Source organism: Lonchura striata, chromosome 17 (assembly GCF_050655825.1).
Source record: "Lonchura striata isolate lonStrDom1 chromosome 17, ASM5065582v1, whole genome shotgun sequence".
Taxonomy (NCBI): Eukaryota; Metazoa; Chordata; class Aves; order Passeriformes; family Estrildidae; genus Lonchura; species Lonchura striata.
Window position 1 is genome coordinate 10918287 of NC_140719.1, and position 16564 is coordinate 10934850.

At 54.2% G+C, this 16564-nt stretch overlaps 1 protein-coding gene across 2 annotated transcripts; it reads left to right on the forward strand.

Annotated features, from left to right (window-relative positions):
- Positions 1-16297, forward strand: DBH (dopamine beta-hydroxylase). Of its 2 annotated transcripts, XM_021543793.4 has the most exons (12): positions 4-523; positions 3209-3355; positions 4559-4816; positions 6175-6351; positions 7286-7388; positions 8622-8788; positions 9748-9891; positions 9986-10024; positions 10828-10887; positions 11593-11720; positions 12726-12885; positions 15537-16297. In XM_021543793.4, the coding sequence occupies exons 1-12, from the start codon at positions 92-94 to the stop codon at positions 15663-15665; spliced, it is 1944 nt and encodes a 647-aa protein (XP_021399468.3). In that variant the 5' UTR covers positions 4-91; the 3' UTR covers positions 15666-16297. The 2 variants fall into 2 exon arrangements, with proteins under 2 accessions (XP_085450326.1, XP_021399468.3); XM_085594200.1 differs by lacking the exon at positions 15537-16297 and having other exon boundaries at positions 1-523; positions 12726-13240.
- Positions 16298-16564: the final 267 nt, after the last annotated feature.

Here is a 16564-nt window from a genome sequence, read left to right on the forward strand (position 1 = left end):
TAGAGCCAATTAAGGGCAGACAGCAGATGACAAGTGTTTGGCCAGGAGCTGACGGGGGGTCAATACACCAGCCCAATTTCCCAACAAGTAAATGCAATTAAAGAGTGTCGCTTACCCGGCTTGCCCAGGAGGGCCAGCACATAAATGGGCACGGCCAGGTGCCGGGTGCCATCCTGGCAGGATGCAGAGCTCCAGGAGAAAGCCCTGCTCCTGCCCCAGCCTCAAGCTGCGGGAGGTGGCATCCATGTACTTCACCATGGTGGCAGCGTTCCTGGTCATCCTGGTGGTGGCCCTGCAGGGCTCGGCGCCCCGCCAGAGCGATTTCCCCTACAAGGTGCCCCTGGATCCCCAGGGGCTGCTGGAGCTCTCGTGGAACGTCAGCTACCCCGAGCAAGCCGTGCATTTCCAGCTCCTCGTCCGGGAGCTGCAGTTTGGGCTCCTCTTCGGGATGTCGGACAGGGGCGAGTTTGAGAACGCGGACCTGGCCGTGCTCTGGAGCGACGGGCACAACTCCTACTTTGGGGTGAGTCACCTGTCACATTGCATGGATGTTTTTGGGGTTCCCTCCCCGTGAATGCAGCTCTCCGAGTGCTGGTGGTTTGCCCCACCACTCAGGGTGCAGAAGGTCTTGGTGGTTTCTACCCCACCAAGATGCACACGGTGGGTTTGGCGTTTGGGGATTAACCCAAAAAAAAAAAAGAAAAGAATAACCACAGCAGCACATCAGCAAGGCTTGAGGGAGCCAGGAGCTGGGTGTCTCTGCTGTGTTTAGCTGCAAAGACACACACACACACAGAGGATGCATCAACATCCTGCTTCACTCGTCGGCTGCTGCCACCACATTAAAAATTAACCACATCTCCCATTAATGGCTCTGAGACAGGGCAGAAGTCACCAGGCAGAGGGGCTGCTCCTGCCAGCAGGAAGAACCCGGCTGAGAGTTGCATCCAGAGGGATCAACGGGATAACAGGGCAGCCTGGGGTGCTGTCAGAAATTAAAGGTGCAAATGTATTTGGGAAAACTGATTTCCAGCTGTGTTGTTTGCTGTTGCTGCTGCAAACTCCGTCCTTCCTGCCACTGTCTGTTTGGTGGGTTCCTGTCTGGGTGCTTTTCCCAGCCCTGGGCTCTCCAGCCCTATGCCCCAGCCCACCACATCAGGCTGATTGTGATTGTGCTTGCCTGCAGAAACCAATTCCCATTTTTGCCCGTGTGACGCTTTCCAGTAAGTTAAATTTTACCTCTCTGCTTACTTCAAATTAACCATAAAACACATTCTTTCGCAATCAGCCGCAATGTGATCCGCAGTGTAATGAAAGCATGAAAAGAAGGGTTTATTATCTGCGCTGTTTTCCTGCTAATTACCAGCCTTTCAGGGGCTGTGGTGGGCCAAATGCTCCAGGATTTCACAGCATCACGTTAAGAAAACATAAAGGAACATTTCTAATCTGCCTTCCTGCGCTCACCCAAAGACAAACAGAAACACGCGGCAGCGCTCGGGTTTTTTCTTTCACTCGGTGCTGAGCAGCATCCTGCAAGGATCTCTATAAATCTCTCCAGCCCTGCTTTTCTCTCTCCCAGCAGCTTTTCCTCTGCATAAGTGTGTCGGCTGTTAAAAAGATCCACATTTGTTCAGCCCCCCATGTACTATGAGATTAACTTGCGCTCCTTATTCCTACGGAAACAAATGTCATGAGAGCTCCATGGAGCTGATTTCCCTCTCCCCCTCTAAGGACAATATGTTCTGGAAATATGACTCTATAGCTCTGGCTGAAATGATGCCAAGTTGCTTTATCCTTTTTCTTCTGGTTTTTCCTCCCAAGATAAGTGCCACTTGTGTGCGTACAGCCAGCCACTTCCTGGGTGTCTTTTCTGAGTAAACAGGAGACCCATGGGAGAAACAAAAGATCAGAGAAACAACCCTGATCAAATTCAAATTATCGCAGGATTTTATACTCCAAACCTTCAAACCCTGAGGCACAGGAATACCCCGCTGCTTTGCTTCTTGGGGTGGCTTTGTCACCATCCTTTTTGTCACCAGTTTTTGGGAGGCCATGCTGGGCTGCCAGAACAATCTGACCACAAAAAAATTAAGGATTTTGCACAAGGGCAGCAATTTCTAGGGCTGACATTACAGCCCAGCAAGGGTCTGATCTTAAATTGAGGGAGGCTGGTTTGTGCCAAGAATTTTGGAGAGCCCAGCACCCCCTTCCACAGTGTCCCCCCAAGACAAACACACCCAAAATACAGCACAGACCAACCCAACACCTTCACATGTCCCTGGGGCTTTCCTCCCTCCCTTCCCAACCTTTCCCCACTCACATCTCAGCTTGTAAAGGTCTCTCTGCAGACTGTTAGTGCTGGGTCAGGTGTTTCCCAGGGCTGTGTGAGCGCCAGGGATTCTGCAGCAGAGGCCATTCCAGCATGGATCTGTCCAGGGATGCTGGAGGTGGGCATGAAGCGAAGCACAGGCATCCTGCAGCTCTGGGATGCTGAGGGTGCACAGAAGGAGTGTAGGAATCCAGGGCTTCCCTCTGGCTGCCCTGGCAGGGGTCAGGAACCCCCCTGGACAGAGCCCCCAGAGACACTGTTTGTGATCTCTGGCCATGGAAAAGAGTTTTCAATCTTACAGCATGAATTACCAGCTCTGAGTGTTTGATAGAAGTAATAATTAAGTGTGGCACAGGTGCAAAAGTAAAATTTTAGGATTCTAGATAAGGGGTCCAAAGGGGACAAGATGGAGGAAATTGGGTGTGCCTTGTCCTTTTTCTCCTTCTTCATGCCCTCCATGTCCCACTGTGGTGTTGGCATTTTTCTGTTGGTTCAGGCTGGGGACACACTGTCCAATGTAGGTGACAGATATTGGCACGTTCTTGTAAATCCAGCCCAGGGAGTTTCTGGTATTTAATGTTTGTCACATCCCACTGAGGGCAGAGCCCCACACGCTGCCCTGCAGGACAGAGCTGGGCAGGGCAGCAGAACATGTGAGAGATAAACAGAATAAACAATCTTGGAACCAGCACAGACCAATTATGGCTTCTGCTTTGGCAGCGGGGCTGACAGACAGAGACTTTTTGCAATTTCAGAATCATCAATAGCACAGATTCCAACAAAGGAGGACCTGTGCTACATCTGGAGGTACCTCCTGGCTGAGCAGGCTGCTCCCTCTCTCCCTCTCTCTCTCCCTCTCTCTCTCTCTCTCTCTCACAGGATGCCTGGAGCGACTCCAAGGGGCAGCTCCACATGGATTCCCAGCAGGACTACCAGCTCCTCGGGGCTCGCAGGGCTCCTGAGGGGCTCTACCTCCTCTTCAGAAGAGCCTTCAGCACCTGTGACCCCAAGGACTACCTGATAGAGGTATGGCATGGCCCCCCCAGCCCCATCCTGCAGGGCTGGGCACAGCATCAGGTGTTGGTGCAGTGTGAGGCAGAGAGGAAGTGAGCTACAGATGTCAGCCCTGGCCCATGAGTAATGTTTGGCACCATCTATTCACAAGCCCTTCAAAAGCTCTCTCAAAGTGTAGCTTTTAGCTCGTTTGCATCATCAGCTCCTGTTGAACATGCATTGGGTCTATATAAATCCTTCCTGCATCACTCTGCTTGACAGCCTGCAGCCAACTGTTGGGAGTGTCACGAAGAGGGGTTGGTGTATCAACAGGAGGCAAACAGGAGGGTGGTGACAGGAGCTGGGACAAGCAAATAGAGGTGCTGCTCCGTGCTCCTGGGTGGCTCGGTGACGTCTCCCTGGCTCTGCATCCACCACTCCTCTCTGAGCTGGGATTTGGGGTAAACCTTCCCAGTGGGGGATGTCAGACAGCTCAGGAGCTCAGCTACAGGCCCTGGAATCAGTGCAAGGCTCATCTCACATGAAAGCCTTTGTGGGCAGGATATTTTAGAGCCAACGTGGGCACAGAGTGTCCTCGAGCTTTTGCTGCTGGTGCTCAAAAGCTTCTCTTGTGGTGAGAAGTGTCTGTCGTCTGCCAAAACACTGAGAGCCCTGGAGGGAACAATCTGTGTGTGTGAGCCACGAAAACACTTGCTGGTCTTTATTCTCTGATCCTTCAGGAAAAGCTTGTTCTCTTTTTCCTCCTTCCCTTATCTCCTGTCCAGAGCTCCCAGCATTCTTGTTTGCAGTAGGCTTTCAGCAGAGCTTCTTGTGGTACCTTCCCCCTGAAAAGAAGCTGGAAGAAAAGGGAGGACTTCAGGGAGAAGTTTTGTTCCTGCTGTTACCCCCCTGGCTGCAGGGGAGGATGAGCCCTGCACTGATGGGTTTGTCCCAGCCTGGAGCTCATGAGGGGCTTGGAAGGAGCAAAGAGGAAGTGTCACCCTTTTGGAATTGATGGGGAACCTGCTAGGGAACCCCCAGTGACCACATCAGCCAGAGAAATACCCTGGGATGTAGAGCTTTCCTGGGACAGCACAGCAGACAGAGCTGCTGGTGCAGTCAGGGTGGGATCACAAGACCCATTTCTGGGTTCACACCACCAGTGCTGGTGCTAATGGCCTGTGCAGCTCCTGCTGTGCATGAAAAACCCACAGATCTATTCTGCTCTGGCTTCAGGATGGCACCGTGCACCTGATCTACGGCATCCTGGAGAAACCGGTGCGTTCCCTGCAGGCCATCAACATCTCTGCCCTCCACGGGGGGCTGCAGAGGGTGCAGCTGCTGAAACCCAACATCAGCATCCCTCAGCTGCCCAGAGACATGAAGACCATGGAGATAACAGCCCCAGATGTTGTCATTCCCAGCCAGGAGACGACCTACTGGTGTTACATGACAGAACTCCCGGAGGGCTTCCCCAAACACCACATTATCATGGTAAGGGGCAGGAGAAGAGGGCTGCTTTCCCCAGGGTGGGTCAGTAATTGTGTTCACATCCTGAAAATTCCACGTCACAGGGAACCTTTCCGACCCTGGCATCCAAATGTGGTCCCAAAACTCCATCCAGGTCCACCCCACCAGTCAGTAGCATCCTCTTGTCTCCTAGAGTGTCTCAGCAGGAGGGGAACCAGGTAATGTGTTCCCACCTGGCACATCCAGCAGGTTCCAGGGCAGGCTCAGAGCTGACTCCCTGCAGAAGGAACAGACCCACAGCAGGATTTTGGCTCACAGAGAGCCATGAGGAGCATAAAACCACAGGAAACAAAGGAAAGCACTGATGGGAGCAGGGCAGAGCCAGCCAGGATGGGAACTGGCATCTAAAAGATGAGGCATAGTCTGAAAAAAGAGAGTTACAGACGTAAATGGAGCTTGTGGGCATTGCCAGACGTGTTGCTTGGGCCATCTCCTGCAAAGGAGAGGCAGAAACCTGCTGGCAGCCCCAAGGAGGGGATGGGAGAGCACCCAGCAGGTGTGGGGGTGACTCAGGAGGTGACCTGGCACGTCCAGAGTCAAAACCACACCGCGGGGACGAGGAAAACCTTCAGACACTCGAGCTGCAGCAAGCGCTGGGTGATTTCGAGGGGACAGACGGCGCTGCAAAGGAAGGCTCAGAAGGAGGATTTTCTCCCTGACAGATGGTGTGAAGTGAATCATCTGTGTGTAAGTAAGAAGTGTGTAACTCCTGATACCTTCCCGCTGCTGCAGATCAGTTCTACAGCTGGCATTTTTAGCCAGAGATGTTCCTCAGGCTTGAGTCACTCTCTCTACCCCAAATCCCCCTCCCCGTGCCTCAAGCAGCTGCTGGACAGAAACAAAACCCAAGGGCTGCAGGCAGAGCTGCAACAACAACACAGCCAGGACTCTCTGTAGGAAAATACAACATCCCCAGGGCCACCTTTACCCCTGTAAGGGATTCAGTTATAAAACAGACCAAGATCTTCTGCTGATCCCTGTCTCTTGCTGCGGAAAGGATGAGCTGGTTCTCTGTGGGTTCAGGTGGGCTCTGGGTTGGTTCCCAAGCCAGCCAAGAAATTTAATATTTCCACAACTGACCTAAATGCTCCTGGGGCACTACTAACATATTGTTTCCCCTGCGAAGTACTCTGCCATCAGCAAAATGTGGGGTGAAAGCTCTTGGCCCTTGGTGCCTCATGCCCTGAGCAACCTTCCCTCCCCATCCTGTGGCAGAAACTGGGACCAGCTCACAGACGTTCCTGCCCTGGCTCCTCAGGGAGCCTGCAGAGCCAAAGGATGGGCTCTCAGTGTGTCCTCTCCTCCTTGGTCCTGCCTTGCAGTACGAGCCAGTGGTCACGGCGGGCAACGAGGCTCTTGTGCACCACATGGAGGTTTTCCAGTGTGCAGCCCACTTCGACAGCTTCCCCCTCTACAACGGGCCCTGCGACTCCAAGATGAAGCCAGAGAGACTCAACTACTGCAGGCACGTGCTGGCAGCCTGGGCCATGGGGGCACAGGTGGGTGTGACAGGGGACACGTCCCCCTGGGCGACAACGGCCTCCCAAACCTTCCCCGTGCCACCCTGGGGCTGCCCTCACCCTGTTCTCTGCTGGGGTTCCTGGCATTTCCTACTTCCCCCCAGCTCTCCTCCTCTTTGGTGCCATAAATCAGTGGGGTGGGATGCTGGAACAGCTCCCCAGGGAATGGTCACGGCCCCAAGACTGAGGGAGGTCAAGAGGTTTTGGACAACACTCTCAGGCACTTGTGGGATTCCTGGGACTGTCCTGTGCAGGGCCAAGAGCTGGATTTTGATGAACCTTTAATTGGTGCCTTCCAGCTCAAGGATTCCTGGGGCTGTCCTGTCCTGGATTTTGATGATCCTTTTGTGGGTCCTTTCCAACTCAGGAATTCCTGGGGCTGTCCTGTGCAGAGCCAAGAGTTGGATTTTGATGATCTTTTCCAACTCAGGAATTCCTGGGGCTGTCCTGTGCAGGGCTGGGAGCTGGATTTTGATGATCCTTTTGTTGGTCCTTTCCACCTCAGGGATTCCTGGGGCTCTCCTGTCCTGGATTTTGATGATCCTTTTGTGGGTCCCTTCCAACTCAGGGATTCCTGGGGCTGTCCTCTCCTGGATTTTGATGATCCTTGTGGGTCCCTTCCAACTCAGGGATTCCTGGGGCTGTCCTCTCCTGGATTTTGATGATCCTTGTGGGTCCCTTCCAACTCAGGGTATTTTATGATTCTATGACACAATTCAAGTGTTGTGCACGTGGAGTGAGAGAGGCTTTTGGAAGCAAGGGCAGCTCTCCAAGCACGACCACGGGCACAAGTCATGTCCCTCAGCCCATGGTGTGGGTCAGGATTGCACCCACACATTCCCTTAGGCTTCCCAGCCTTGTTCCCAGGAAAGCCACCCCACTGCTCCCCTAACACCCTCCCTTCTGCTTCCAGGCTTTCTATTACCCTGAAGAAGCCGGCCTTGCCTTTGGTGGCCCAGGCTCCTCCAGATATTTGCGTCTGGAGATCCATTACCACAATCCCCTGGTGTTCACAGGTGAGGGGCTGCCCGTCGCTTTACCTGCCAGACCACACAGGAGAGCTGGGGGAATTCCAGGGAAGGATTGCCACCTTCTGGGGAGGTCTCTGGCCTCAATCATGGCCCTGCTCCCAACCTTGTGGAGAGCTGATGGTCCAGATCTGTCCCTGCAGGAAGAATCCATTCAATCCCCACCATGCTGCTGCTTTTCTGCTCTCAGCAAAGTCATCCTCACTGAAGTGCATGCCAAGAGGTGGGGAGGGATGCTTGGGAAAGGAGCCTGCAGGCAGAAAATTGCCCTCACAGAGTTCCTGCAAGGATGCCATCCAGGGCAGCACCAGGATCCAGCTGGGCTGTCTCAGGAGTGCCCCCAGTTTCCACACAAGGTGGTGGGGAGTGGCTTCATCAGCTCTATCAGCTGGTTGTGTTGATTATAGATTCAGTGGGGCTGGGTCTGAGCTCAGAGCAAGAGTGACAGCAGTGCCAAGTCACCAGAGAGACCAGGCTGCCTGGGGAGGGGGGATGTGGATGTTGATTCCTGTTCTCCTGCTTCGATAACATTGTCAGGAGACACATTGGGGAAAAAAAAGGATTCCAAACAACCCAGTTTCTTCATTAACATAAAAACAAGCAGCTTCTTGACTACCCAAGGATATTTTTAGGAGGCCAGAGCATATGTACTGTGGATCAATCATAGCACATTCGGCAACTCGAGAAGAAACACGGCTATAAATACAGAGTTCACATCTTCCATCATTCATCTGCTTTTGCGTGTTAACCAATAGTGTCTCCCCCGTTATTCTTATCCCTGGGTGGGCTCCAGCCTGGAGACAGGGAGCTCAGAGCTGGCCTGAACCCCTCCCGGCCTATGGACCCTGCTCTTGCCCTTTGCCTGCGTGACCTTTTGGGATTTTGGGATTGAAGAAGTTGCAGTGAGCCACATTCCTGAGGGAGTCCTCCAAAGCACCCCACGCTCTGTCCTTCTGCTCTGGGCTCTCCAAAGGCACCCCTTACCCTGCTGTCCTGGGACAATTCAACCTCAGGTCAGTGCCAGGGAACCAGGTGTAGCTGGGGCCACTCAGTGAAGACTTGCACGAAAATCTGTAGGATTTAAACCAATTCCAAACAGAGGAAGGAAGCTGGGAGCGAGAGGCTCCCCACGCCAGCCCAACATTGTTTTTCACCTGTCCTTGTTTTTCACCTTTTGACCTTGTCCCTGCAGTGACTTGTCCCTGTCCCCTGGCCCGCCAGGTCGCCGTGACTCCTCGGGGATCCGGCTGTACTACACGGCCACCCTTCGTCCCTACGACGCCGGAATCATGGAGCTGGGCTTGGTCTACACCCCAGTGATGGCCATTCCCCCTGGAGAGGACAGCTTCGTCCTCACAGGATATTGCACTGATAAATGCACCCAGCTGGTGAGTGCTGTCCCCTCCGGCCCGGCTGCACCTCAGAGGAGAAAGGTTTTCCGTGGCTTTTCCCCGGCTCCAGGCAGCACCAACCTCCAGGCTGCCAATTTGAAGTTTTAAACTCACACTCATGAGGTAGAGCTGGAAAGAAAAATCTGCTGTGTACAATAAACAGAGAGCAGCTGGTTGGGATGTGCTGGATCCTCCTGGAAGCAGCTCTCCTGGGGAGCCATCTGCTCCAGCTCCCCGGGGTACCATTCCCAAAAATCTCACTGCCGAGCTGGCCGTGGCCCAGTGGTGCTTTCCCTCACAGGGCTGGGAAAATTGGCTCCTGCTCTGGGGGAGCTTGCCAAGAGCTCCCTCAAAGCTGGTTCCAAAGGGCCCACCTTGCTGTCTCAGGGGAGTTTTGGTGTTTTTGTAGGGCCTACCCACGAGGAATCATTTGTGCCACCACTAACGAGGGAAGGGAAGGAAGCAGGATCTGCCTCAGCTGCTCCTGCTGCCCTGGAGCCTTGGGCTGGCAGCAGTGAGGGTTTGTCCCCCTGCAAGGAGCTCCTGAGATGTGTTGGGCTGGCAGCAGTGAGGGTTTGTGAGGGTTTGTCCCCCTGCAAGGAGCTCCTGAGATGTGTTGGGCTGGCAGCAGTGAGGGTTTGTGAGGGTTTGTCCCTCTGCAAGGAGCTCACTGAGATGTCCTGGTCTGGCAGCAGTGAGGGTTTCTGAGGGTTTGTCCCCCTGGAAGGAGCTTCTGAGATGTGTTGGGCTGGCAGCAGTGAGGGTTTGTGAGGGTTTGTCCCCCTGCCAGCAGCTCCTGAGATGCTTTTCCAGGGGTACAGCGATCCCCAAAACCCCGTGTGAGAGCCAGAACAGGGACAGCGAGTTCCCAGCACACAGCCAGGATGTGAGGGAGGGGAGAGGGCTCCCATGTGGGCTCCAGCTCTCCTTCCTTCCTTCTTTCCTTTCTCCCCCAGGCTCTGCCCGCTGCTGGCATCCGCATCTTCGCCTCCCAGCTCCACACACACCTGGCAGGGAGGAAAGTGGTGACGGTGCTGTCCCGGGACGGGAGGGAGAGGCAGGTTGTGAACGCTGATGGCCACTACAGCCCTCACTTCCAGGTACAGGGGCTGCAGGGGGCACAGCTGGCTGTCACCCCTGGGCACAGTGCCACTGTGGCACTGCTCTGACGTGTCCCCTTCCCTCCCCTCCCAGGAGATCCGCATGCTGAAGGAGGTGGTCGCAGTTTTTCCGGTGAGTTGCCCCCCCAAAAAAATGTTCCAAACAGCACATCCTGATCCTGTGGCCCCGAGTCCCCTGCTTCCTTCCACCACCCCGTTCCATCTGGGGACTCCCAGCGGGGCTGGAGAGAGCATCCCTGGGTCATAAATGCCATCTCCACGCAGATACTCTGGGGACAGCCAGGCCCCCTCTCACACGGCACAGAATTGGTGTGTGGGCAGCCAGGAGATAAATGAGGCTCCTAATTTAGCCGGGCTTCGTCTGGCAGAGGGAGGCTCCTCAGGGGGTGAGGATGCACCATGGTGCTGCCCTCTGGCCTTGCTTGATGCAAGGAGAGGAAGAGATTCGGCATCAGAGTGGGAGTGGGTGAGAAAATAGGATGGAACCGGCCCCAGGGTTGTTCAGATGGGGAAGGGACTGACTGCAAAGCTGGGGGCAGCTCCTGGGGCTGCTGTGCCCCACGAGGCTGCTCAAAGCACCCAGCACCCCCTGGAACCATGCCCAGGGCTGTCCCCGTGCTCCTCAGCACTGACTGTGGCAGGGAGGCTGTCGTGCCACCAATTCAGCTCCTGTTTTGGCACTTCTAACTCTTGCCTAAGTGCAATTTTAAGGTGTTTTCAACCCTGCGGAAATTCTTAAAAAAGCGAGGCAAATGGGAAACACCATCCCTGGGATGCAGCCCTGGGGAATCTCTGCAGGGGATGCAGTTTTAGCAAGGATTCCTGAGGGGTTGCAGGCTCCTGGTATGGGGAGCAGCAGAGATTTCTATGTGGAACACTCCCTGGTCCCTAAATTTTCCTGTTTGATGCCCCCAGGGCGATGAACTCATCACCACCTGCACATACAACACGGAGGATCGGAGCAGAGCCACCGTGGTGAGTGCAGGGGCAGCTCCCCTGCCTTTGGGGGCAACCCAGGGTGGGCTGGGGGCACCCCCAGAGTGGGCACCTGCATGGAGCCAGGCTGAATCACAGCCAGAAGCAAAGGCAGGGTGGGGAGAAGGGAACTCACAAGGCTCTGCTGCCTGCAGCGGGGATGTGAAGGTGCTAATTGTGAAGTAGCATGTGTCACTCTAATTCCCATCACAAACTGTTCCACCAGGGATTAATTGTAATTAAAGAGAAGTGGCATTTTTTTGACAGTGCATGTTATTTCCTTACATAGGCAGTGGGAAAAAAATATAAAAGAGCCTGTCAGAGGTACCATCAACAGGGACAAGGCTAAATATAGCAGAGGGATTATAGGAAATCTGCATTTTAATGTAAACTACACGGTCTGGAAGTCTGTCCTTGCACAGAGGGCAGACAAGCAGAGAGCTGCCCATGCCATGCACCTGAAGGGGTGTGAATACCTATCTCCATCTATCTCTATCTCTGTCTTTAATCTCCATCTATCTCTATCTCTATCTTTATCTATCTAGAGATTCATATACAGATTTTGACAGGGATTTTAGCTATAGATCCATGTGAGTGTGCACCCAGAGGTGTGAGCTCTGTGCCCCCCTGCCCGCCCTGCCCCTGTGCAGCCCCAGCAGGGCACAGCCAGACCCTGCTTCCATCACCCTCCTGCCTGTGCCACAGGGAGGGTTTGGCATCCTGGAAGAGATGTGTGTGAACTACGTGCACTACTACCCCCAGACCCAGCTGGAGCTGTGCAAAAGCGCTGTGGATCCGGGCTACCTGCACCGCTACTTCAACCTCGTCAACAGGTAAAGCACAGCGGGGCTGGGGGCACAGGGACCCAGGTACAGCAGCCAAACCCAGGGCTTTGAGGATGACTGTGTAGTGAGAACCACCAGGAATCAAGAATCACAGGATAATGAGGTTGGAAGAGGCCTCTAAGATCATCAAGTCCAACCCATGCCCTGACACCACAACCAGGCTATAGCACCATGTGCCATGTCCAGTCTTTTTTTTAACATATCCAGAGATGGTGATTCTACCACCTCCCTGGGAAGACAATTCCAGTATTTTATTTTTCTTTCAGTGAAAATTTTTTCCTAATATCCAACCTAAACCTTCCCTGATATAGCTGAGGCTGTATCCCCTTGTTCTGTCAGTGCTGCCCGGTGGGAGAGCCTGACCCCACCTGTCTGCAACCTCCCTTCAGGAGCTGTAGAGAGCAATAAGGCCTCCTCTGAGCCTCCTCTTCTCCAGGCTGAACAACCCCAAATTCCTTCAAATGTTTATCACAGGGCTTGTGTTCCAAGCCCCTCACCAGCCTTGTTGCCCTCCTCTGGACATGTTCAAGCATCTCAATGTCCTTCCCAAACTGAGGGGCCAGAACTGGACACAGCACTCAGGATGTGGTCTCACCAGCACCGAGAACAGGGAAGAAAAACCTCCCTGCTCCTGCTGGTCACACAAGGAAGGAAGGAAGGGAGGGACTTCTCAGCAAGAGTCAGTGTGTGGGTGAGTTCATAAATGCAAAATATTCCTTACAACCCGAGGCAGACTCCAAGGATGCACGCCAGGGGAGGAGGCTGCAGCCCATCCACCCATGAGGAGAGGGGAGATGCTGACCTTGCACAGGGTGGTCCTACCCACAGGCTGGTCCCAAATTCTGTCCTGCAGGTTCTGGCAGCTCCAGGCTGTCCCTGTGCCCAGTGCTGCCCTCAGAGCCATTCCAGGTTCAGGCAGGGAGGAGTTGGTCACGTCCAGCTCTGGAAGGGCACAGCACTGCTGTGCTTCAGCCTGGCCTTTCTCCTGCCCAGGTTTAACGACGAGGAGATCTGCATGTGCCCACAGGTGTCTGTCCCACAGCAGTTTTACTCCATCCCCTGGAACACGTTCAACAGGGATGTGCTGAAATCCCTCTACGGCTTTGCTCCCATCTCCATGCACTGCAACAAATCCTCCGCTGTCCGGTTCCCGGTAAGCACAGCCTCATTCCCAAAGCTTCCCTGCAGAATTCCCAGATGTGAGGTTGAGTCTGTGGTGCTCAGGACAAATCCAAACCCAGCAGCTCAGGGGGCTGGAGCTGCCTGGAAATCCCTGGCATCAGCAGGAGCCCAGCCCAGCCCTGTGCTCAGACAATATATCAGGAGGCCACCGTGGATGCTCCCAGCCAGATCCAATTAGGAGATGCATTTGCATAAAGTGATTTGGAGGCTGCTTTTGCTGACTGTTAAAGTAGGGCCAGATCCAAGGAGAAACGTGAGGTGGTTTTTAGGATTTTGGCAAATCACCCCAGGTCCCAGCAGAGCGAGCTCATTACACACAGCATCTGTGCAGCTTCCAAATGTGGTGATCCAGCAAAACGTGAAGGATAAAGGACTGGGAGGGTTTTTAAATGAAACCAGGCCAAGAGATGAGGAACATGACGATGATGGTGGTGATTTAAAAGCACTGCTGGCATCAGCTTCCAACGCCATTTTTCAGTGTAATAAATTTGGATGACATCTTGTGCCTGGATCCAGTGCTATCCACTGCAGCACAGGAGAGTGCTGAGCTGATTGCAGGGATGACCATCAGCTTTCTGCCACTCTATATTCCCTTTAGCAAAGTTTCACTCTGAAGTGGGCAGAAACCTTTCCAGTTTCCTGGAATTGGACACCAGGCATCTCTCCGCCATGCAGAGCTTTGTTGCAGGGACAGAAGTGGGGCAGAAGTTTTGTGCAGCAGCAGAATTATGAATGAAACCTCTTAATTTATGATTCAGACAACTCCCTCGACTTCAGAGAGGTTTGGGGGCTGTCAGGAAGGGCCTCAATCAGAGCAGAGCCAGTGTTGGCACAAAGTGGGTCATGAGCATCACAGTGAGGGTGAAGGAGCCTCTGCTCTGCTGGTGTTTCAGAGCGAGCCCCACTTGGAGACATCTCATTTATTCCATGCTGTTTCTGCCAAGAGAAAAGCACCAGCTTCTAATTAAGCTCATGTTTTTGCAGTTCAGTGATCCCAAATCTGATGATTTCTGGAAGGAACTGAGTGCTGTTAATTACTGAGCCAAATCTCAAGGTAACACTTGTGAGCAGCAGCGGGGACCGTGCTGTCCCCAAGTTTCCCTGCACCCACAAGGGCTCACAGTAAACTCTGCTCAGATTTCAACTTGAAAGCACTGGAAACAACAACTATCAAGACACTCCACATGCCTTTGATCTCTCCAAAAAGCAGGCTCAGGGTCTGGGATGTATCAGCAGGGCAGACGCCGCAGCAGATGGGCTCAGGGATGGAGTCCAGCCCTGGAGCAGGAGCACCCTAAGGATGCTTAACTGCTCCCCTAAGCCATAAGGGCACAGGAAAGGAGTTGTTCCTCCAGCTGGTGCTCCCCTGCAGAGCTGTCCCCTCTCTGGTCACTCCCCATGAGTTTTGGAAAGCTCCCTCCATCCCACTCCATCTTTCCCCAGGGTTTTCCCGGTGCTGGTGCCAGCTCTGGCCCATTTTGCTTGACATACCAGGAAAAATTCCATCTGAAAACATAAATTCCACTTTCATCTCGCTGATGACTCACGGCTCTACCTCTCCTCTCCAGATCTCCCTCCTCCTGCTCACGCTGTGGCTCAGCCTCTCGCTGACATTTCCGCACGAACGCGCAGCTGGCAGCCCAACCAGGGCATCACCACCCTGGAGCTGAGCCCCCCGTGCCCCCGTGCCCTCCCAGCCCTGCCCACCTCTCCAGGCCAGGCCAACATCACATCTCAGTTAGATCCTGCTCAGCAGGCTCAGCCCCAGGCACTGCCTGCCCCTGGCAGGTTGCTCTTTGCAGGGAGCATTCCCAAGACAAGGTGTCACCATGGATGTACATTTGTCGTGGTCACCGTGAGGCCTGATGGCTGTGACAGCCCTTCCATGGCACCTCAGCCAGGTTGCTGCATCCCTCCTGCTCCACGGGCACATCCCTGCTGGAAATTCCTGCCAGCACCTGCTAAGGGAGCATTTTCCAGAGCATGGTGGGCCTGTGGGACTCCCTGGGTTGAGCTGTCTCCACCCGACTTGGCAGGTAACATTTTTGGAGTGGAAACTCCCCAGCTGGGATGGATTTGTGGAACACCTCAGACGTCTGCACCGCTCAGGGGATGTGTAGGTGCTTCTGCAGTAGGAATAATTAGTGATATCTCATGAGAAAACACCCTGCTTTGGGCTAAAAACCACATCAGACGTTGACACTTGTGCTATTTCTCCAAGCAGACAGAAACACCGAGCCTCCAACACCTTCTTGGGAAGGGCAAAGCATTTCCACTCACCGTGCTCTCACGATGCATGTTCCAGTGTGCTTGGGATATGCTTTTCCCCATTTCCAGGGATAAGAGTTGTCCTTCCTTCCTGCTCTGATGGCGGAGAGCCAGAGAAGCCCTCCCTGTCCAGAGCTTAGATAAGGCCGTGACCCTTCCTGTTCTCTCTCTCTTTCCCCCTCATCTCATGGAATAAAGAAGCTGGACAACCACATCGGGGATAGAACCTCTTTTGAATCTTTGCCCATCTCCTGATGTTCCTCCCCTCAAGGCCTCATGTATCTGGGCTAGCCTAATAGTTTAAGGGCTGAGAGAGCTAGGAGCATCTTGTGCTGACCTTGACCTCTCTTGCAGGGCGAGTGGGAGAAGCAGCCTCTGCCCAGCATCACCGAGAGGCTGCGGGAGCCCGGCCCGCGCTGCCCGCCCGCCGCGGAGCCGCAGCCTGCTGCCCCCGTGGCCCTGGGCCAGCTCCGCAGCCACTGAGCCCAGCACCAGGAGAGCACCCCCAGGCAGGAGCATCATCCACCCGTGGGGAACATCCCTGCCCACACAGCCATGCCAACCTGACCAAGCCCTCCGGAGAGGGTGAGAGCTCAGCAGGCAGAGTTCACCGAGCGCCCCGGGGATGGGAAGAGCTATATTTAGTGCGTTATTAGCAATGCTGGCTCTGAGTAATGCTGCTTCCCACCCCCGCGATAATAACGGCGAGGTTTGCTATTGTGCCGTCCCAGGGAGGAGGGAAGGAGCTTGTTTGCCCGCAGGGAAACTGAGGCACGGAGCAAAGGGATGTGTGGGAGCAGCACAAAAGCCTTGCCGGCGTCCCACGGTCCCGCCTAGCTCAGGATGGCTCTGCAGGTGCTCCCCCATGCTGGCAGCTGTGGCAGGGATGGAGGGATGGATGGATGGGTGGAAGGAGGGGTGCCACAACAACCACCCAGCACTCCCCTCCCTACTCCTTCCCCCACTCCTCCACACTCTCGATGCCACCAGACGCCAATGGCTGGGAACAAACGATACCTCCGGGATGGGGTTTGGAAAAGGGGAGGGGAGGAGGGGGAATGACAAATCTTTTGTCAGGAGAAATTGCTCCATTAAATATCTAAATGTAAAATAAATTGCTTTTTTGCTGTTGAGCTCTGAATGGAGAACATTCAGGAGGAGAAGAGAGGATGGAGGTGCTTCGGGAGAGCTTGGTGCCCTGCCCTGGGACAGGTGGGATCCAGGCCAAGTGACCCCCAGATTTCCTTCCCAGCCACCTTGGGTGTAAAATAAACCTCAGGTCAGAGCACTGCACACCAGAAAAGGCTTTTTAAAGCAAAACCTGATCTTCCAGGCACAGAGTGGATGCCTGGCTTGGCAGGAAGACAGAATGCTCCTTCCCT

Coding starts and splice junctions, on each gene's coding strand:
- DBH (XM_085594200.1), top strand. CDS start 92: ATGCAATTAAAGAGTGTCGCTTACCCGGCTTGCCCAGGAGGGCCAGCA. Junction 3,356..4,558: donor CCAAGGACTACCTGATAGAG/GTATGGCATGGC, acceptor CTCTGGCTTCAG/GATGGCACCGTGCACCTGAT. Junction 9,892..9,985: donor ACTACAGCCCTCACTTCCAG/GTACAGGGGCTG, acceptor CTCCCCTCCCAG/GAGATCCGCATGCTGAAGGA.